Raw genomic sequence first — 21,760 nt, 5'->3', positions numbered from 1 at the left:
AGTAGAGTTTCTTCCTCCTGAGTTTGTCATTGGTACTGAAGTAGTTACGCTAATGATAACATCTGTGTGGTGTCCACAGCTGACAGCGAACGTCCAGCCCCCCGTTCCTTTCGGAGCGTGTTGGCGCTGGGTCTCCCAACCCACACCTGCCGGGCGCGCAGGGGCTGCAGCTGCTCAGGAAGGCGGGGTCGGCATGGGCCCTGTCCGGACGCCCAGGGGTCTTCGTAGCACACGTGACAGGCCCACCTGCCTGTGGAGCCATTGCTCTGAGCCCTGGGCGAGCTAAGTGAGGGGGCTTCAGCCCTTGTGTCGTGTGGTGTTTGGGGCGTCTTCGGAAGCTCTTTCTAAGTCAGGGCCCTTGTGACTGAGATAAAGTGGCAAGTCCACGCCCTGTGTCCTGCGTGGGGCACCCAGGCCTCAGGTGGACCGCGGCTGGGCCACGTCCCTGCTGTGGTCACCTGGGCAAGTCACCCCCCTCACTGAACCTGCTTCCTGTTCACTTGGGACCACGCATTTATTCACACAGCATTTATTGAGTGCCTGCTCTGTGCCTGGCTCTGCTCTGGGCACTGAAATCTGACGGTCATCCACACAAGTCCCTCCTCCTGAGATGCTTTCATGCAGTGGGGGACAGACAGCAAACAGATATGAAACACCAGTGGTGACGATGGCAGTAAAACAAGGTGATGTGACAGGGAAGCCCCTTGGGCCACATTTAATGTGGTGTCCAGAGAGGCTCTCTGAAGAGGTGAGAGTCGTCTAAGCTGCAGCTGGAATGACAGGAAGGAGACGCCTGTGCAAAGGCACGGGGGCAGAGAATCGGAGGGGGAGGGGCCAGCAGCAGCACGGGGAGGGGCTGTCATGGAGAGCTTTCTCAGAACTTTGGCTTTTATTCCGAATTCCTTGGGAAGGTTCTAAGGGGGGCAGGGAACGATCTTTAAATAAAGATCCTGTGGCTGTGGTGTGGAGGGCAGACTGTCGGGTGGGAGTGGAAGGGGCAACCAGTGCATTCTAGGGGTGATGGCACCAGCCCGGGTGGGAGGCTGGCAGTGAGGGGGACTTTCTGATGGCCGTGTGGGCTGGAAGCGTACGGGGGGTGGGCTGGTCCCCTCTGAGAGGTTGTTTGGGAGTGGCCCGTCGAGGGGGGGCAGCCGGCCCAGGGTGACCTTCGGGCTGGGCCCCAGCAGCCCCGGTGTGAGCTGAGCCTTCGCGTTAGGAGGAAGTACTGGCAGGCAGTCTGCTTCAGACTCTCGGGACCCGCAGACTCCCTCACTAACCGGGCCGGGTGAGCAGTGAAGAAAGTGATTTTTCAGCATTTAAAGCAGGGACATGGGACCCCTCGTGTGGCCCCCGCTGGGCCAGGCCTGGCGGCACGTGGAATCCTAGAGAAGACAGTGGCATGTATTTTGTGCCACCTCCAGCACTCCACTCCTGCACGCAAACCCTGCATCTTCCCCCAACCCCAGAGCCCCTCCCTCATCGCGCTCCCGAGGTTGCCAGCTGCCTGCTAAGCGCTTTGCATTCATTATCTGGGTCCAGCATTTTCCAAGAATCTCAACGTGGGGGTCTGACAGGTCTGAGGACTTGGCGGTTTCTAACTCTGTGATCTTGGGCTCCTTTTTAACCTCTTGAGAGTCAGCTGCTTCTGTGAAACGGGGCAGTAGTCATAACAGAATGCAGGCAGAGTTTAGTGAGATGATCTGCATAGCTCTACCTGGTGCTCACTCAGCATGGCAAATGTGTAACAAATTGTAGCCATCTGGGTGCCCGAGGTACCACCAGGCTCCTTCTGCTTGCAGAATAAAAAGAGAGTGCCGCCCGAGGTGGGCAGTGCTTGACCCTGAGTGATGCTGATGGTGAACTTGTACTTCGCTGTGGCAGGTGGTGGGGATTGGAGACCTGACCCACTGCTTGTCACGATCAGAGCTGCTTCTGTATCCCCCGCGGGACCAGGAAGCAGTCGGCGTGGGCAGTCTTTGAGCATTTCGCCTGATAGGCCTTCTGCTGGGCTTTGGGCTCAGAGGGAGCTGAGAGTAAACAAAGTCGCGGGAGAGTTCCTGTTTTGTTTGGAATAACACGGCCCCTTTGCTTAATTTTGTAGGGATCTGTAAGGGCGTGAATTGGGCGTTGCCTGTCATAAAGGTGTGGCAGGAATGTCAGGGCGGTGACGCAGAATGATGTGGACAGCGACATTCCACCTGGTGCCTGCCAGCTTGGGGATGCCGCTGTCAGTCCTGCGGCCTCTCCCAGACTTTGCCCCCAAGGCTGACGGGTGGCCTTTGTCTTAATCAGCCTCGCTGACCTGGACGCCTGACTGATGAGGCCCCTTCTTTTTCCCTCGCATGGGAGCCGGGCAGGGCGTGGGAGCGGGTGGGCTGCAGACTGCCCGTGGCAGCCCGGCAGAGGGCAGAGGGCAGGAGCTGGTGTGGAGCCTGGGTCTCTGGTCATGGTGATGTAAGCAAAGGCTGGGGTTTTCTACCTGCGGCTCAGTCTTCCAGAGCCTGATGGCAGACTCCCCGGAGGAGGGGGCATGGGCTGCAAGTCAGGGGGCCTGGCCAGTCCCTGCACCGCCTGTGAGGACAAGGGAGAGCCCCGCATCAGCGGCCCCCAGGTTCCCGCCTCCAAGGTTGGGTTAGGTCAGGTCCTTCCAGCACCCAAGTGCGAGGGCTCAGTCACGGTGGTAAAGTAGTTTCCGGAGAAGAGAAAGAAACCAGGAGCAATTTAATATCTTGGGTTTCTAAGAAATAGCTCTGCAGCATATCTTGGAATTTTGTCGGATCTGTCTAGACACCTGCCTTTGTGGGTCCCGCTCTGTGCCAGGCGCGGGCTCTCCACGCCCATGGTCTCAGTCTGTGTTCACCCCCAGAAACCTGGGGGTCAGAGAGGCTGTGATGCTTGCCCGCTGTCACATGGCAAGTGCAGAGCTGGAGTGGAAACTCAGTCCTTCCTACCAGAGCCTGTGGGCTTTTTCTCCTTGTGTGGGAAAGAGTGCCATAAAGATTTATCATAAAGAAATCCTGTTTGTAATAAAAAGAAGAGTCAGTCTGGCATGCCGAAAGGCTCCGTGGTGCCGGGGTGAGGGTAGGGGTGGACGTCCTCCCTGCTTCCTGTCTGCAGCTGAGAGTGGTTGGCAAAGGGGCAGCTGTTCCTTTAAGTCGGATTCTCCGTGGGAGCTGCCGCAGCCTGGGGTGGGGATGGGGGGAGGGAGGTGCCTGCCTGACAGATCTCCCCTCCTAAGCCCTTCCGGCTCCCAGCCAGACAGCCTGCCCATGACATTCCCTCTGATTCCGTCTTTCCTTCCCCACCGAAGCTGCTGATTCATCCACAGGCTGGAGTCCACTGTGCCGTGGGGGGGGGTCTCGGGCCACCGCTGGGTGGAGGAAGGGGGCCTCCTGGGAGGTGGCCTTGAGCCTCTTTGGGTGCCCCATGGTGGGGTGTGAGGGAAAAGGGGGCTCTGAACATCACAGAGCCCTGGCCGCTTTCTGACCAGAAACACAGGTCGGGGGCGGGGTGGGGGACAGGGCCCGGGCTCGGCCAAGGTCACGGGGCTGGGGCCAGGTTGACCCATCCTTCCTCACTCCTCTCTGGCCTCCCTGTGCAGGGTGCTTCAAGGATGACCGCATCGTCTTCTGGACTTGGATGTTCTCTACCTACTTCATGGAGAAGTGGGCCCCGCGGCAGGACGACATGCTCTTCTATGTGCGCCGGAAGCTGGCGTACGTGGGCAGTGAGGGCGCCGTCGACGGGCGGAAGGTGAGTGGCCCCTCGGGGCCCGGCCAAGCCTCTCTGGAGGTCTGCTCTTGATGTGAGAGAGGGGCCTCCCTGCAGTCCTTGTGCGAGTCAAGAGGGGAACATGGTGTTCATTTAGCACCTGCCAGGCGCCGGGAACTGTGCGGGGAGGGCCACACCCGCGTCCGGTGGCCGGATGTGCTGGGCTTGTGTCGATAGACATCATTATTAATCTTCACCACGACCCTGGAAAGCAGCGATTATTATCACTGTAGTACCTTGGAGGAAACACAGACAGAGGCTGGGTGATTTGGCCAGCATCTCATAATTAGTAAATAAATGGGGGAGCAAAGATTTTGACGCCAGCGGGCTGCGGCCCTCCCTGGCTGCGGGCAGTTGAGCCGGCTTGGTGATGATGCTGGTGCCTACCAGCCCCTGAGCCCTCACCACGCACCCGACACGGTGCTGAGCTCCCTGCCTCCCGGTCTCGTTGTGTCTTCCCAGCGACTCAGCAGGGCAGGGGTTATTATCCCCTTTTTACAGAAGAGGAAGCCGAGGGCTCACAGGTGAAATGAGTCGCCTCAGGTGTTTCATCCGCTAAGTTTGTGCAGAGCAGTTGATGGAACAGACTTTGAATGTTTTTCAGAAGCTTTATTTAGTATTTTGTAAAATGTTTAAGCAACCTGTATGCCAAACATGGAAACACATTGCTTCCCTTTAAATACACAGAAACGGGAGGGCCGTGGAGGCAGGTCTTTGCAGCGTGCCCACCTCAGGGCCTGCAACCCCGGGCCGGGGCTCGTTACCTGGGGCTTGTGCCTTCCCTGCCGTGTGCCTGCTCTTTGAGCTGACGTGTGATGGGTTTTCTGCAGATGGACAGGCCTGGTGCCCGCTGCAAAGGAGGCACGGTGGCTTGCATGCCGGCGGCCATATGGCTGGTCTGGCCGGGCTGCGTGTCGTGCAGGAAGGCCCAGGGGTGGGCCAGGGTCCTCTGGTGTCCATCTGGTGTCTGCAGCAGCTGGCTGTGTGGCCGTGTTGTCACTGGGGCCCGTGGGCACTGGGAGCCTGAAGTGCGTCACGTGGAGCCGACACAGTGTGGCAACTCTAGTGACCAGAAGGGAGGGGCGTGGTCAGCAGAGGCCACCTGGGTGAGGTGAGTCTGGAAGGGAAGGAAAAGGTGCTCCGCAGCAGAGGGGCCGATAGCCAAGCTGTGGGTCTGAGCACGTAGCAGCCCCGTGCGTGCAGGTGGTTGCCAGTGGTCTGTGTGGCTGGGTGTAGAAAGGTGGAACCCGGCACGTCAGGTGGGCGGGGCCAGATCACGTGGGCACTGAGGGTCATGCCCAGGAATTTGGGTTTTACCCCCAGAGCCCTGGGAAACCACTGAGCCTGATAAACCGAGGAAGGGGACGTGGTCAGGGTTCCATTTAGCAGGCTCTCGGGCATAGGCGGAGGAAGGGCTGGAGGGGGTCGAAGTAGAAGTGAGGAGCTGCCGGTGGTGGGCCGAGCCGGGGGGAGGGAGGGGTGTGGAGGAGGGGTCAGCTCCGAGGAAGGTCCAGGAAGTGGGCTTAACTAGCAGGGCTTCAGGTGATTGAATGTGGGGCGGAGGGGAGACTCGGCCTGGCAGCCAGGTCTCTGGCTTGGGCCTGGGGTGAATCTGGAGAGGACACAGGAGGAGGGCAGGTGTTGGACGGGTTGAGTCGCAGGTGCCTGTGGGACATCCAGATGGCAGCGTCTTCCAGGCAGTGGGTTTCCTGTCTGAAACTGAGCAGAGAGGTCAGGGAGGAGCTACAGATTTGGGACCATGGGCACCAAGATGGCATGGGAAGAGGAGGGAGCCTTGGGGGAGTAACAACGAGGCCTAGGACAGAGCCCTGAGCCAGCCTGGCATGGGAGGGACCAGCTGGAGACCTTGAGCGACTGGCTGGAGAGGTGGAGGGCTCCAGAAGTGGGCGGGCGTGGGGATGCAGGACGAGAAGGGGGACGGGCCATTGGATCTGGTGACCAGAGGCTGTGGCACAGGCCTCGCCTGCACGGCCTTGGTGCTGGGTGGGACCTGAGCCACACTCAGTGTGGGCCCGGGGAGCCCTGGGAGGGATGAAGGGGTGGCATTTGGGGGCAGGTATTGGTGGAGAGATCCTGAGTTGAGCACCTTCGGGAGCCTGGCCCAAGGTCCCCGGTCACCACACCCGCCCTTCCAGGCCAGCATCGTCTCCTCCGACTGGCCTTGTCACCTAGTCAAGTCAGCTCCTCTCTAGGGCTCAGCCTCTCCTGGAAAAGGGGGCCGGGTTAAGGCCGTCCCATCGCACACACCTGGGGGGCCAGAGGTGTGGGTGATGTGACCACACGAGTCCCCTGGCAGAGGGTGGTGAGAGGCTTGGGAGCCTCGGAGCCGGCGACTCCCGTGATGGGCACGCTCTCCTCTGTCCTCGGCGCGGCCCCGGGGGTGCAGGCACTGCTGCCTCCACGGTTGGCCAGCGAGGAGCCTGGAGCCAGGGCGCGTCCGCCTGAGGGCAAACAGCCGGGGGGCGGCAGGGCTGTGGCCTCCGACTTCTGTCCCCCACCTCTCCGCCTGCTGGCATCTGCTGGGGTTCAGATTGCAGATGATGGGTTTTTTTTTTGCAAAATCTTGGTGTTTTCTCGAAGGCAGGGAGACCAGAGGCTCCAGTAAGGACTGGGCACATCTGAGGCTCTCAGCCGTGCCTTGGGTTTCGGTGCCTGGAGAGGCCCTGGCTCTAGTCAGGGAGGGTTTTCTTAGCCCGACTTGGCCTTGAATTCTCCAGGCGGGCAGGCGGGAACAGGGAGAGGTCAGGTCTGCGTGTTCCCAGAGCGGCCGGGCAGGGAGGCGAAAGGAATGGGCAGACGATGGCTCTTTCTCGTGGGGAAAGAACCCTGGACTCAGGACAGAGGAGTTTGGAGCAGGAGGCCCGGGGCCACGTGCGAGCTCTCCTGAAGGTTGGGGGGTGTTGAGGTCGGAGGGGAGCCTGAGTCCATGGGAGCGTGTGGCAGTCTAGCTGTTCATGTGCTGGAATGTTCCATTGAACACCTGCCGTGGGCTCTGTACAGATGCTTCTCTCCCAGCACTGGGAGCACAGAATGACTCAGACTTGGCCCGGCCCTCGGGGAGCCGCAGTCTGTTGGGACTGACAGACAGCGTGGCCAGTGACACGTGGAGCCGTCGGTGCTGTGATGGTGGGAAGAGTGTGGGTGTCTGGGGACCCACAAAGAGGAGGAGGTGACATCTGGCTGGAATGTTGTAGGACAGCGAGAGGGGACGGCGGTGGACTGAGGACATTCGTGTGGAGGGACCGGCACACACAGAGCGGGAGGGGCGTGTCAGGCGCACACATGACGGCGCCCTGCCGGGGTGGGCCGTGTCACGTCTGCCGGTAGTGTTTGGAAGGCAGCCGGCGGGCAGCGATGTGGGGAGACCCCACAGGCCTGGGGGTGCGAGGTGGGCAGGGAGGGGGAGTGGGGAGACCACACAGCCGTTCCCTGGCAGCTTTTCTGCCCCCACTGCTCAAAAGAACAGAAAGGCAAGCCCCGGGCAGGCGTGCTGCGGACCCTGCCGCAGCGCCTGCGCGCTGCGGGTTCTCTGCGGGTTCTCTGCGGCAAGCCCGGGCTGCCTCCGGCCCCCTCCTCGTCCTGCAGCCTAGCGGCACCCAGTCACCATAGCAACCCCAGGGCTGCCTGCGCTCGGCCAGTGGTGGAGGGTGGCTGGGTGGACGGGCCGCCGGTAGGCGAGGTGAGGAGCAGCAGCGTGGGCGGCACAGGATGCTGGGACCCCCCCCCACCCCCACCCGCTGCAGGGCCTGAGGGACGACCTTGGAGGCTGAGTTCTTGGTGAACTCCGGGTCGCATCGCTAGAGGGCCCAGGAGTAAGGTTGGAGCCCACATCTGCGTTAACACCTGGCGGGTGCAGTGGTGAGGGAGAAGGTGCCCCCGTGGGGCTGGGACTCACTTCTGCCCTGGGCCTCGCAGCTGGCTGAGGCCGAGCCCGAGGTGGAGGTGGAGGTTTACCGGCGGGACTCCAAGAAGCTGCCGGGCCTCGGAGACCCTGACATCGACTGGGAGGAGAGCGTCTGCCTGAACCTCATCCTGCAGAAGGTACAGGGGTGCCGCGGGGCGGGGCTGCGGGAGGGGGGCTGTCAGAAGGCGCCAAGGGACAGCAGACCCCTCCACAGCCCCGTCCTGCGCTCTCTTCCAGCTGGACTACATGGTGACGTGCGCTGTGTGCACACGAGCTGATGGGGGCGACATCCACATCCATAAGAAGAAATCCCAGGTGAGCCCTCTGGCCGCCCCGTGTTTATTTTGGGAGGCAGGTCCTCCTCCTCCCTTCCCTGCCGCGAGGTGAGCGTCTGGCTCCAGAAATCCATTCAGCCCCCGGGGGCCTATGTCCTGCTCAGGAGCACTGAACCAGTCATCCCAGATGGCTTCCTCCCAAGTGGCAACCTTGAGCGTGGCCTGGCCCTGGGCAGTGTGACCGCGGTGACCTGTGCCTTAGGCAGCACACCCCACCCCACTGAGTGGCTCTGGGTCTGGGTGCAGGGCCGGGGCCCCACTCAGTCCTTCGCATCTCCTTTCTTTCAGCAAGTGTTTGCATCCCCCAGTAAACATCCCATGGACAGCAAAGGGGAAGAATCCAAGATCAGCTACCCCAACATCTTCTTCATGATCGACAGCTTCGAGGAGGTGGGCTCTGTCTCCTTCTAGTTCCCCCTCATCAGGGAATGCGAGGGAATACGAGACGCTTTTCCCTCAGGCCTCACACACCTTCAGAAAGGCGGTGGGCGCTGGGCTGGGCTCCCGCTCTTCCTGCTGTTTGACTCGGGGCAAGTGAGTTCACCTGGCTCAGAGCCTCGGTTTTTCTCATCTGTAAAATGGGCATCAGGCTTGAAAGATCAAAGAGCTCATGAATAATGGGAGAATGCGTCGTAAACGCCTACAAAGAGTGCTTCCCAGGCAGGAGGAATCGTTGTTCTGGCCCTTAAACTCTAAATCAGGGCCTCCACACCTTGGGATCCTAGGATGTCCAAGATGCCTGGGGCTCTAGAAGTCATGTGGACCAAGCTTCTATTTTAAGGTTGGGAAAACTGGGGCCCAAGGCAGGTGACTTGACTGGGAAGTGTGGGCTGCCAGGGACCCAGCTGCGTCCCACCTGTGACCCTGCCAGCCCCTGTCCAGCCACCCTCCCCTGTCGAGGCCCTGGCAGCGGTGCCGGTACCCACCGGAGGGGGTCGGGGCCGTGGGAGGACTCAGGAAGAAGGGGGCCTGTGTTTCAGGGCTCTTCTCGATTGGGTTGGTGTGTTGAGACATCTCAGGCTCACACGGCTCGTCCGTGGCAGAGCTGAGATTTGAACCTCAGTCTGTATGACCTCAGAGCTCGGCCTGTACCCCGCCCCCTGGGAGCGGTGACTCGAGCAGGGGCGGGGTGTGGAGTCCCCCGCAGGCCACCCCGGCGGTCGGGCGGTCCGTCCGTCGGGCTCCTGAGCTGGTGCCTGCACGCGAGCCGTGAAGCTCGGGGCGAGTGGGCCGAGCGCCCACAGCCAGGGTGGAGGAGATCCTAGAAAGCGGGCCAGACAGTCCCCGTGAACCGTTTAACTCCCTGGCGTGAGGAAGAGTGATGGGGGCAGTGTCCTTCCGGTGGCCATGGTGGGTGCGTCCTCTTCTGGTCCCAGAGTCACTGTTATCAACCCCACCCCCTTGTAGCTGCCCCCGCCCCGCGGTAGCCTGTCCGCCTTCCTGTGCTGGTCTCGGTGGAGCCATGGGGGGCCTTGAGCAAATACCCTGACGTCTGTGGCTCAGCGTTCCCACCTGCAAAGTGGGAGTTCCCGAGCAGTCCGCCCCGGGCCAGGGAGAGGGTGCTGGGCCGGGAGCCGGGCTGCAGCTGGCAGGTGATGAACCCGTCTCTGCCTCGTGCCCCTCCCCAGGTGTTCAGCGACATGACCGTGGGCGAAGGAGAGATGGTCTGTGTGGAGCTGGTGGCCAGTGACAAAACCAACACGTTCCAAGGGGTCATCTTTCAGGGCTCCATCCGCTACGAGGCGCTCAAGAAGGTGTACGACAACCGCGTGAGTGCAGGGAGGGCGCAGGGCCCAGGGGCGGGCACCCCCCAGGCCCCCTTCTGCCCTCGCCCGGCTCGGAGCTGCCCCTGCCCCTCCTCGGAGCGCCCGCAGCCCCCCGGAGCCCCCTTAGGCGGTTGTGTTGTGCTCTCTACAGCACGCCTCGGCCCACTCCGGCCCCCGAGGGAAGACCCTCCTGGGATTGGCCCCTGCTTGACTGAACTGAGGGGAGAGGAGTCCAGGTGGGCGGGCCCCTCGCCCGCAGCTGGGCACGGTCCTGAGGACGTCCTCTCTCCGGAGCCTGGGAGGAAGGGACGGGGGAGGTGGTCTCAGGTCCCCCTGGGCTGGGGCTCTCTTCCCGGCCTGTGCTGGCCCTGCGTGGGGCCTGGTCATCGGGCTGAGAGGGGCCTCAGCCAGGGATCCCTAGCGCCCCGGCACCGCCCTGCCTTGTGGGCGAGCCCGGGTCAGCCGGGGCCTGGTCCGCCTGGAGGTGGGCTGGCAGTGCTCAGGGGCTGCTCGTGCCCGCAGCGAGCGGGCGTCCCGAGCTGCCTGGCTCAGGCCCCCTCCCACCCGTCCGCAGGTGAGTGTGGCGGCCCGCATGGCGCAGAAGATGTCCTTTGGCTTCTACAAGTACAACAACATGGAGTTTGTGCGCATGAAGGGGCCACAGGGCAAGGGCCACGCTGAGATGGCGGTCAGCCGTGTGTCCACCGGTGACACGTCCCCCTGCGGTACTGAAGAGGACTCCAGCCCGGCTTCGCCCATGCACGAGCGGGTAAGGGCTGCGCAGCTCGGGGAGGGCCCTCCCGTCCCTCAGATCTGCTTCCCACCGTCTCCCTGACCCTTACAGCCCCCGCTGAGGTAGGTGTCATCGCCCCCAGCCTTCTGGGGAGGAGGCCGAGGCTCAGAGAGGGCAGGTGACTTGCCCAGCGTCGCAAAGCAGGTTATTGCCTGGGCCCTGAGCTGCCGCTGCAGCGGGGCTCAGTCTCCAGGGTCCTGGCGCCTGCCTCAGTGGACCTGCTGGGCGAGTGTGGGCACGTGACCGGCCTTCGCGGAGGGTGAGGCCGGGGTGATGAGGAGCGAGCCTCCCCTCCTGCTCCAGCACGATCAGCCGGGGCGCAGAGGCCCTGGGGCCGCCCAGCTCTTCTCTCTGCCCTGGCCACTTGTTTACAAGGTGGTGTGCACCTGAACTGCTGGGAGGCCGCCAGCAGCCCGTGGGTGGGCCTGAGCTTTCCTGTCTGCAGGCCTGGGGACCCAGACTTGCCCGATTTACTTGCCCTGTCCCAGGTCACATGGCTCTCATGTGACAGCACCGAGCCTCTGAGCCCTGCTCTTTCTAGGCCACTGTCCTTCCCCAGGGGTGGGAAGCTGAGGTCAGTGGCAGCTTTATTCGTGGAGCCTCCAGGGGGCCCCAGGGCTCAGGCAGGGGAAAGTCTCCAGCCCACTGGCTGCTTTGCCCCAGTTGGGTCTTCAGAGGGGGCTGCTCGGAGCTGGGCGTCTTGGATGAAGACAGGGCACTGGGGGCACCTCCAGGAGAGGGGCTGCTGGGGGGCTGGAATCCGGGTGCTGCTGCTTGCGTGACCTGGGACCGGTCTCTTCTCCTGAGCCTCAGTTTGCTCATCCAGAAACGGGGTGAAAACACCTGCCTCCTGAAGTGTTGGGGGCTCAGAGGAGCCGCTGAACATCAGATGGGGCCCTCAGGTCACAGCCGCTGTGGGGATGACTGCTGATCTGCTTGGGAAAATGGCTCCTGAGCGTGTAAGTCGCGCATCACTGCTGGCGCGCCCGAGACGGGGGAGCGCATACTTGCGATACTTTTAATTCTGTAAAATTACGTTCACCTTGCACATCTCCAGGTAGTCAGATGGCGGTTTTCCTTCTTTGTATGTCTTTTTTTGCTTTGAAGTTTCTGCAATGAATGTGTTTTATAAGCAGAACAGAAGCAATAAATGCCCTTTTTTGTGATGATGGGTGAGAATTCCAGGCAGGGGCCTCTGTTGTCTTGGGAATAGAGGTGGTTTACAGTTGAGATAAGGAGGCTTATTCTTCTCCTTGGTCCTAAATTGCCCACTGAGGCCCTAACGAATGTGTATGTGAAACCCCTTGTGAAGACGTGGCCTGGGCTTGGGCTGGACAAACCTGGGTGCCAGTTCCAGCCACTTGTTTGCCGAGCGACCACAGACAGGTTACTAGACCTGCCCGGGCCTTGATTTTCCATCTGTCAAATGGGGGTGATGATCTTTCTCGCTCAGGGTGGCTGTGGGGGTGAAGGAGACGGTGCCTGGGAAAGTCCCTGGCCCATAGTAGCAGGGAGGCCTGGGGTCAAGGGGAGGGGCTTGCCCGGGTCACGCAGCTGTCAGTGGCAGGCCCTGACCTCCCAGGACTGCACGGGCCCCCTCCACCTCTGTGCTCACTGTCGCTTGTCCCCTCCCTTTTCCAGAGGGGTTGTTTGTAACCAGTGCATGACAAATGCAGACTCTGTGTGTATTGTGGTTTCTGGTGTTTGTTTTTTATCTTTTAAAAACCTTCCCTGGATTGTGGGAGGACCTTCTGGAGCCCAGCGGCCGCCGGGACTCTGGTGGATGTCGGAGCCATGACGAGGAGGCTGATGGGGCTCCTGAAATCTCAGTCCCAGCTCGTCTTGTTCCTCAGATTCTTGTTTGCATGGGGAGGAGGGAGGAGATGGGCCACGTTCCCTCTGCCTGGAACGCCCTTCCCCCCCTTCTTCACCTAGCGAACTCCTACTCGTCCTTCAAGACCCAGCTCGAGCGGCATCTCCTCCAGGAAGCCTTTCCTGATTTCCCAGGCTGTTGATTCCTTTTGCCTCTGTGCTCCCCTGTATCCTGTGCTTCCCCTTTTCTGTCTCAACAACCAACATTCGGTCTGTGGTTGTCACTTTTGGATCTCTTGCCCCCAGCAGACTGTGAGCTCCTTGAGGGCAGGGACCACTGTCACGTGCCTGTCTGTCCTTAGTGCTGCCCTGAGTGGGTGTGGAGAATGGTTGGTGAGTGGCAGTGTGGCTGGAAGAGAGGAGAGGAGGAGATAGAAGCATGGACTGCTTGGCCACTGCACGTCTATGAAAGGATGCTGGGAGAGGGGGGGATGGGACATAGTAGCCAAAAGAAGAAATCAGGGTGAAGAGCATGGTCTTAGGGGCAGAAGACCTGGGTCGCAACCCGGTGTGGCCACCATCCTGCTGGGTGACCTCGGGCACGTCAGGGTCGCTGTCCCGCCTTAGTTTCTTCTTTGTCAGATGGGCTGATGCCGGTTCCTGTCGTGGGTGGTGGGGAAGGTTCGGTGCCGCGGCAGCAGCCAGGCTTGCTTTGGGCTCTGACGACCCTCTGACCAGCGTCTGAGGTCCACAGGAGGGCAGCCCCGTCCCTCCCGGGGCGGCGCTGGCGGCTAGTGCCCGCCAGGCCCCGGCAGGGCGGGTGTCCTCGTCATCCGAGGCGGGAGATAGGTGGGCGCTGGGACCCCGGGTCGGTGGGCCGCTCTGGTGACTCGCCCCTTGTTCCCAGGTGACCTCCTTCAGCACTCCCCCAACGCCCGAGCGCAACCACCGGCCCGCCTTCTTCTCCCCGTCCCTCAGGAGGAAGGTGCCCCGGAGCCGCATGGCGGAGATGAAGAAGTCTCACTCGGCCAACGACAGCGAGGAGCTCTTCCGGGAGGATAACGGGGGAGGTGACCCTGCCCCTCCCCGGGCTCCTTGCTCCCCTCCTCCGCAGTTAGAGAGCCGGCAGTGCCGCGGGCCGGCCGTCCCGGGTGGGGGTGGAGCCGTGGACAGACAGACAGACAGAGGCCCACCGAGGGGAGCCCCCAGCCCGGCGCTCTCAGCGCTCAGAGTGTGAGGCACAGCTGGCGGTCTGCACTAATTTCAGGGGTGCAGGGCCTTCCCGACGTCACTGGTCTGACCGTTTGGCCGAGCGGGTGGGGGAAACGCCCTGGTCCGCGTGCACATGCTGTCACCTCCCTCCCTGGCTTTTCTTTTTTTTTTTTTTTTTATAAATTTATTTATTTATTTATGGCTGCATTGGGTCTTCGTTGCTTCGCACGAGCTTTCTTTAGTTGCGGCAAGCGGGGACTACTCTTCCTTGTGGTGCGCGGGCTTCTCATTGTCGTGGCTTCTCTTGCTGCGGAGCACGGGCTGTAGGCGTGCGGGCTTCAGTAGTTGTGGCATGTGGGCTCTGTAGTTGTGGCTCACAGGCTCTAGAGCACAGGCTCAGTAGTTGTGGCGCACAGGCTTAGTTGCTCCGCGGCACGTGGGATCTTCCCAGACCAGGGCTCGAACCCGTGTCCCCTGCATTGGCAGGCGGATTCTCAACAACTGTGCCATCAGGGAAGCCCTTCCCTGGCTTTTCTTCTCTGGTCGCTCTGGAACCCCGGGGGTGGGGGGGCGGTCCCTCAGGGTCTCTCCTTGCTCCGTGCGGTCCCCTCAGGGCTCACCTGCCCTCCTCCCCGAGCCCGCGGGCCTGTCTGTCTGGCGGCCCGCTGGGCGTCTCGGCCCGGATGTCGCAGAGGCCCTGGTTCTCACCCACTCAGTCTGCGGTGTCCCCCGGCCGGCCTGCGCCTTCCCACTGCTCTCTCTGCGCACGTGGGCCCCGCCGTCAGCCGGCCGTGCGGCGGGGCGGCGGGTCCGTGTTCATCAGAAGAGCAGCGGGAAGCCGTCTGGAGGAGCTGGGCTGTGGCGTTGAACGGTCCTGACCGGCAGGACCCAGAGGCAGAGGGCCTGCTGGACGAGACCCTGGCCAGGGCCAGGAGACGCCGGCACCGGCCTCGACCTGCTCTTGAGTGAGCTTGGGCGAGTGCCTTCCTCGCCTCGGCTCACTTCCAGACCAGCAGGAAAACACTCGTAGCCCCCAGCCTGCCTTCCTGGGCGACCCGTAGATTGGCTGACGGTGACAGGTCATCCCAGCCTCACCCCCATGTCCTCCCAGTGACAGACAGTACCAGAGGGGAGCAGCGAAGTGACACAGTGTGGCGATGGGCCACACCCCACACAGGAGACTCTCCAGGACAGAGAAGGGGGTGTCAGGGAGAGCTCGGAGGGGTGGGCCCTGAGGGGTAGGATCGGGCTGGATAGGCAGGCAGGGGCACTGGGCGTCGCAGGCCGGGGCGATGGGGCGCCCAGCAGAGGGTCGAGCTGGGCCAGGGAGGAGCCACCTGGAATGGGAGGTGTTCTCCCCGCTGCCTGGGCCTGACCGGCCTTCTCCCCTCCAGCCGACCTGCACAATGCCACCAACCTGCGGTCTCGGTCCCTGTCCGGCACGGGGCGCTCCCTGGTCGGGTCCTGGCTGAAGCTGAACAGAACAGATGGGAATTTCCTTCTTTATGCACATTTAACCTACGTCACTTTGCCGCTGCACCGGATTTTAACAGGTAATTCTGACTTTGTGTGGGACCTCTGGGAAAACCATGGCCCCTGAAGGTGTCCCCTGGGGCCGTGCTCTGGCGCCCACCCCGTTAGTCGAGGGGGAGGCGGCGCTCTCGCTGGCGGGCCGCAGGGCGGAGCCGGGCAGTGGCTCCAGAGTCCCCGCGTGAGCCCCGTTCCCCGTGGCCTCGCCAGGCGGTGCAGCTGCTCCACGCCCATCCGTTCCCCGTCTGCACGGAGGGTGGTCACAGCACCGCAGTTCCCCGAGGGTTGGAAGAGAAAACGCCCGCGAACGACGTGGCGCGCTTCCTTCATAAATGGAGCGCTGGAGGTGTGACCGCCCGCGTCTTCCCCGCCGCCCTAGACATCCTGGAAGTACGGCAGAAGCCCATCCTGATGACCTAGCCGTGAGCGGAGCCCACGCGGAGCCTCCAGCCCTGCCCAGGCCTGGGGGCGCTGCCAAGTGCCTACCTGTCCACCGCCACTGGGGTCTTCCGGGACCACCCAGCGCCGCAGCCGGAGCCAGGCGGGACCACTCGACTCCCGGGGCCGGGGCCAGCTCCACCAACACCAGCCCAAACTGAAGTGCCTCGTTCTCCTCCCCGCTGGCTCTGCTCCTGCCCCTGCGCCCACCCACCCGGCACCCTCTGCCCATCTCTGGAGAACCCTCTGCACCCAGAGAGGACCAGAGATGCCAAGAGGCGTAAGAGAGAGCAGAGGAGCAGCCAGCATCCAGCAGAGTCCAGCCCTACGGACCCGATGTACGCATCCCGACAGACAGCAGGCAGAGACCACTGGCTGGGGGCACGCGGTGTGTCAGACTGTCAGCACTTAAGGAACAGCGGTTTCAGGTTTTGTGACACTGTACGGATGACCTTCAGCGTCCAAGTTAGTCCCGATCGTCTGTCCTCCCTTGTTTACTCCTGGTTGTAGATGGGTTTCCGCGGGGAGCGGGGAACACGGCTGTCTGATGGTGTTGCCCTGGGCTGGGAATACCTCGCCCCGTGCCCGGCCCCAGACAGGCCCCCACCTGCCAGCATGGCCTTTGCTTCCAGCCAAAGAGCATCATCACCAACACGCACCCCTCCAGCGCGGGGACAGCCTCCCTGTCCGCGCCTCAGCTGGCGTGGCCTGCACAGTTTGGATTCTGAGGGCAGGAGGGAGGGCTTGGTAGCCGGACAGGAGAAGGGTGGGGTCCCTGCCAAAGGGCGAGGAGGGGTCTGCGTTCTCCCAGGAAGGTTCCAGGCAGAACCTCCGTCCCCTGGGGCCGGGGGAGGGGACAGGGTGTTTCATCTTCCCTGGTTTCCTAGAGCTCATTTCCTTTGACTGGGCGTGCTGGTCCCATTTCTCAGACCAGTCACTGAGGCAAAGGGGAACTGGCTTCCACGTGGCTTGTCAGACCTCGTTCCAGCTTGAAGCGTTTCCACCTATGGTGACACGTTGTGCTGTTCTCAAAACCGCGAGCCTCCTCAAGAACAGAAGCGTTTCCCCTGCCCATGGGAGTAAGCCGTCAGCTGGGTCTCTGCTGCTCTGTTTTGCTTGCGTCCTCAGGAGTGTTTGTTTGAAGGGTTCCTGGTGTACTAGGGTTAGAGATCCTCTGGGGTAGACGAGGGAGAGGAGGAGGGGCTTGTTTTCCCGTCCGTTTCCATTCTGCGCGTTCTGAGGGTTTGCGCTGGGCTCCAGGAACCGGGGACTACTTTCGGGCTTCTCCAGATTTTGTATGCTGTTATTAAAAGCGAGCTACTGCATTTCATTCTGCCTCAGTTTGCCCACCTGTAGATGGGGCTGATACCACCTACCTCACCGCAGTCTCCAGGGTTCCGGTGCACGACCGGGTCAGGGCGAGATGGCCAGCTCTCCTGCATAGCTCACCTCAGGTCAGGTGGCAGACCATCGGGACGCTTACCCTACCCCACCCCCCGGTCACCCAGGCCAGGGAGGCGAGTGGTGGGGTCTGGGCGAACGTCCTTGCGTTCTCTGACAGCGCCTGGCTCATGCTCGGCTGCATCTCAGCTCCCCGCACAACTTCACGTTCCAAAACTGTGTCTTAGGGCAGCACAGAGTCAGGTCACGCCCCAAAGTGTTGGAGCAGAGCCTCAGGGAGCCGTGAGCCTGGCCCGGTGTCCCCAGATGCCGGGTGAGGGTTCTCTGGGGAGCCCAACGCTGCCGCCACGTCTGTGTCCGAGGCGGCGGAATTATAGCTTTTCCTTCAGGCTCCTTTTCTTCCTGGTCTTCTGGGGTCTGAAGACTCTGGCTCAGTTCTTGGGAGAAATGCAGCCCTAACGTATCTGCCGTGGAAGGATGAGGTAGTTCTGCACACGCACAGTGCAGCTACCCTCCCCGTTCTCATCGGGGAGGAGCCCGAGAAGGGTCCTCCCACACCGGAGCCAGAGATCGGCTCCTCCTCAAACGTAAGTCTGCCTCGAAGGGTAACTGAGGGCCAGTTGCAAGGAACGCGTGAACGTGCTTTGCAGAGCTTAGACATGCGGGCCACGGTGGTATTAGAGATCACACCTCACTGGTAAAGCGCGTGAACGTAGGTAGCACCTAGCATGTGCAGGACTAGCATGTGCAGGACTAGCGTGTGCGGGCACCGTGCTAAACGTTTAGGTGCTGTCATCACCCGCTTCTTACAGATGAGGGAGCAGCCACACGCAGAGAGGTTGGGACAACAGGAGCCCAACCCAGGCGTCTGGCCCCAGTCGACACTGAGCCTCGACACCGTGCTGCCCCAGGACTGATGCACGAACGTTCCGTGCAATCGACCTTTCTCAGTCTTAAATCCTCCAGAGGCTACTTCTGACACTGAATTTAAAACATGCTTAGAGGCACTTGGTAACTAGGCAGTAAGCTGTTACTCTGAGTTCTGCTTTTCTCAAAGTCACAAATGACATCAGTAGCAGAGTGACAAGTGATGGGGCCAGAACCGGGGCCCCGACATCCCGGGGCATCCTGGTGTTGACACATCGTACTTCCTGTAGGGCCATCTTTCGTTTTCTGGGAACATGCCTGTCTCTTGTATAACGAGGGGACAGCCAAAGCGCGTGAACATCTCTTCAACGGGAATTGGAATTAAAGTGCAGTTTTCCTTTGAGGAAACCTGTAACCTCTGAGCTTTTTAGGACATTAATAAGAAAGTTATCTTCGTTTTAGAGTCAGACCCGTGTCTTCTCTGTTTCCATCTCCTTCAGCACCTGAAGGTTCAGGCAGTGTTTAGTCTCCATTGCGATGTCTGATGGAAGGAACTTTCAGTTGTCTGTGAAAACGGCTGAGGCTTGTTATTTCAAAAGAAGGATATTATTTTTAAGTAACAGAGAAGTAGTCAAAGCGAAGAAAACGCAAAATATTCTAAAGCCAGTCAACTTGGAGATAGCGTGGGTTTTCTGGCGAGTCAGAGCCTTGCTAACGTTTGGGCTTTTCAAGGACTGTGAACAAATCATCGGAAATCAATTAGGTTTCTGTCAATGATAGTAACGACAGACAGGCATGTTCCTGATGTGATTTTTTTTTTTTCAAAGAATCTAGCTAGAATCGAACCAGGATCTATTTTTGCTGTTTTAATCACAGATAAACTAGTCAGTAGAGATTTTTGAAGAATGATGTGAAAACTTTATTTCTTAAAAGACATTCATCAGAGGCAGTCTCTATGCAGTTGGTACATTCTAATGACTGACTTCTGAAAAACATTCGACGTTATCATAATGCGGGGGTTTTAAATTGCTGGCCAAAATTCTTCAAAGATTTACCTATAAAACTGTCAACTTTCTAATGCGCCTTGGTGATAGGTTTCACTCTGATAATTCTGTTCAGTTTTCCAACGTAGCTGGAATTTAGTTACAAAAACCAAGTGTCTTTTGCCAGAACATTGATTATTCCTGTTCAGGCTTTCTCTCTTCTGTGTATGAGACAGCAGAATTACTTCCCTTCCAAAAGATAACCGCCCTAATAGGACAGACTCCGACAGGGATGTGATGCTGGCCGACATCGGGCCCTGGAGCTGGAGTGGAAGTAGCCTCTGGAGGCGTCAGCAGCCCTTCTGGCAGCGCTGCTCTCCGGCCAGGCGGCCAGAGTCCCACCCCGTCCCTCCGGGAGTCGGGTGATGGGTGCACCGGGGCTTCTTCCCTTTGTTCCTGTTCACTGACGGACACGATTCTCAGCGGAAAAGGACTCCTGCAGCCCTCCGTCTGAGCCCCGGGAACAGACAGCCCTGGAGAACTCCTCGGGACACCGCACAGAAGCCAAATCACTTGAACACCGAGTGGCCTGGGGCTGGGTTCAGAGTCCACAGCGGGTAGAGCTTCAGAAGCAGAGGCAGCCGGCCGCGTGGAGGCGTTGGTGTTTGCAGTTTTCTACTCTTCCCAGGGCAGGCGGGCATCTTCGCGGCTGCGGTTCCAGCCCTGAGCTCAGTAGATGAAAACCAACAGCGACGCTCCAACTCTGCTGAGCGGCTGCCAGTGTCCAGTCTTTCGTCCCCCACTTGCTAGAAGGTTGGGCGATTTAGGTGTAAATAGCAATCTTTTATGGTCTCCAGACGAGTTGTGTGTGTGAGAATATGTAAACCTGTGAAGAAAACCTGTTGAGATTTTTCACTACTTTGAGGCTTAACTAAAATTTCTACAAAATATATTTTAGCAGAAACACCAGGACGGCATACACTGACTATATTAGGATCTAACTGGCAGTGCTGTTTCCATAAGCGCTGTCAACAGCTTCTGGGTTACCCATCTTCCACGTACAACAGAAATAATTTCTAAGCAGTTGTTGGTGGTTGGCTGCTAGCTGTGCTTTATGATTTTGCATTTCTTTTGAAAGTTGATTTGCATGTTGGGTATTATTTATTTCTTCTCTGATGAATCTGTACCTATTTTTTTCTCCAGTGGGTGTTTCAGATTACAGGTATTACAGCAGTGTGCTAATTTACTGATTGAACCTTTATTTCCCCCCAGAGGTGTCTTAAACTTCTTTTGGAGCTTTCATACAAGTTACTGCATTGAATGACAGAAGCGACCCCATACCCTGGCTTTGGCAGGCCTGGGAGTCAGCAAGGGGCTCTGGAGGCCAGCAGCTGCAATTTGGTCAGATGCTGTTATTTGCAAAATGAAATCGGAGATGTGTTTCAGGGTCAGCTCTCTCAGCCCCTATGAAGTCAGTTACACTATAAAATTCCCAAGCCTTTGCCAGAGAACCTCTGCAAAGGCCCTGAGACAAGTGGGAAAGTGACTAGAATAAAAGGAGTCCCAAGTTCACGTTCTGGCAGGCTTCGCGTGAGCTACTGGTCTTCTGGAAGGTGGTTTTGGAGCGTGGCTGGCTGTTGCCTCCCAGCCCCGGTTCATCAGGTTGACACTGAGAATGCTCACAGCCCCTCAGGCTGACTCTGCCAGAGCCTCCTACTCTGGTTCCTGCAGGTGGAAGCACTGCTCAGGCAGCGGGCTTTTTCTTTCCGTGGTCAGGTGCACTCTTATGTCATAGGGTGATGGGCACAAGTAAGGCCTAAGACACTGTAGAAGGTTATAGAAAATGACAACAAAAAGGGGGGCGGTCTGCGAGGAACACTTCCACAAATCTAGAAATAGAGTAAAGGTCACCATAGCACATGACATCTCTCAGAAACACCGGAGCCAGGATTCTCTGAACTGGCGTCACCAAGGGCAGCCTGTACTTCGGAAGGCGTAGAGACGGTACCTAGAAAGGAGGCAGTTTAGTGGGTAAAAAAGGTGACTTCCTTCTCGTTCAGATCAACCCCCTTGTTAATAATTAGGAGGTCCTTGTAAGACAGTCACTTGATTAGTAGACATGTGGGGAGAAGGTCTGTACCCTGGAAGCTACCTGCAGTAACTGCATTCCTGTTCACTGCCTACTCTTCAAGGCTATGCTGCTGTTTGCTTTCTTTTATTCTGACCTAGATGCACTTTTAGGAACTACTGTCATGCCCTGGCTTAGAAAAAAAATGTTGACTGGAAGGGAAAACCTTTGGGAATTTTATTCTGGCAGAAGGGGTAAATGTAAAATAACTGAATCCAGACAATAACATGGTTCACTGTATATATACTTGTTGAATGTGTAAACACGCTGTACTTTGTGCTCGATTGTTAAAATGACAGAACAGCTGGAAAATTTATATGAGGAAGGAAAAATATTTGTTCTGGGGATGATCGAACAAAAGATGTCTTTGCTTTTGCCCACAGCAACATTAAATTCCCTCCTGACTTGGCCTCCACGTAAGCCAACAGGCTTATCAACAAGATACTTCTTTCCTATTTGTGGGTTAAGGGTCTTTCATCGTGGAACCTGACTTTAATAAAACAATTAGACTGCTCAGTTTGAAATACCATGGTTTTTAGTAGACTTTAGTGATTATAATTTAAATAAACAATTGTGTTAAAAAGATTTTAGCCGATTTCAGAAACCAGTGAAGCTTAGTCCTTCAATGGGCACATACACACCTTCAGGTCACAGTGGAGGGAGCCCGTGTGGCTCTGTCCCCTCGACAAGCTGCATCTCCTTAGGGTTCTGTGAACTGTAAAGGAGAATCACCACCTACCTTCCCAGATGCAGTGAAGTTGGAGACACGTACAAAGGCTGACGTAGTTCCTGGCAACTG

General features: G+C 59.0%; 2 protein-coding genes and 1 long non-coding RNA gene across 5 annotated transcripts in view; 2 read left to right on the top strand and 1 right to left on the bottom strand.

Annotated features, from left to right (window-relative positions):
* The window catches only part of KIAA0930, a 46,279-nt gene extending 24,802 nt beyond the window's left edge, over positions 1–21,477 (top strand). The window contains exons 1-10 of one of the 3 annotated variants that reach the window (XM_082350847.1): positions 3,387–3,498; positions 3,602–3,753; positions 7,708–7,833; positions 7,934–8,011; positions 8,320–8,421; positions 9,660–9,800; positions 10,372–10,566; positions 13,310–13,527; positions 15,009–15,167; positions 15,524–21,477. In XM_082350847.1, the coding sequence (XP_082206973.1) occupies positions 3,640–3,753; positions 7,708–7,833; positions 7,934–8,011; positions 8,320–8,421; positions 9,660–9,800; positions 10,372–10,566; positions 13,310–13,527; positions 15,009–15,167; positions 15,524–15,743 (1,353 nt within the window). In that variant the 5' untranslated portion in view covers positions 3,387–3,498; positions 3,602–3,639 and the 3' untranslated portion in view covers positions 15,744–21,477. Of the gene's footprint in view, positions 1–3,386; positions 3,499–3,601; positions 3,754–7,707; positions 7,834–7,933; positions 8,012–8,319; positions 8,422–9,659; positions 9,801–10,371; positions 10,567–13,309; positions 13,528–15,008; positions 15,168–15,523 lie in introns of those variants that run through there. The other 2 variants (XM_082350845.1, XM_082350846.1) reach the window with 2 other exon arrangements.
* Positions 1–21,760, top strand: part of LOC309608668 — a 314,353-nt gene that overhangs the window by 277,821 nt on the left and 14,772 nt on the right. The gene's annotated exons all lie outside the window — the stretch shown is intronic.
* Positions 3,772–7,021, bottom strand: LOC309609655 (uncharacterized protein; the record flags this gene model as incomplete). Its single annotated transcript, XM_082351357.1, has 3 exons — positions 3,772–5,490; positions 6,040–6,736; positions 6,875–7,021. 3 exons carry the CDS (start codon positions 7,019–7,021, stop codon positions 5,027–5,029), a joined length of 1,308 nt encoding a protein of 435 aa, XP_082207483.1. The 3' UTR covers positions 3,772–5,026.

The sequence above is a fragment of the Balaenoptera borealis genome (genome assembly GCF_965194805.1).
Source record: "Balaenoptera borealis genome assembly, chromosome: 13".
Lineage (NCBI taxonomy): Eukaryota > Metazoa > Chordata > Mammalia > Artiodactyla > Balaenopteridae > Balaenoptera > Balaenoptera borealis.
The sequence above is the reverse complement of the archived record's forward strand: the minus strand, read 5'-3'. Positions and strand labels throughout refer to the sequence as shown.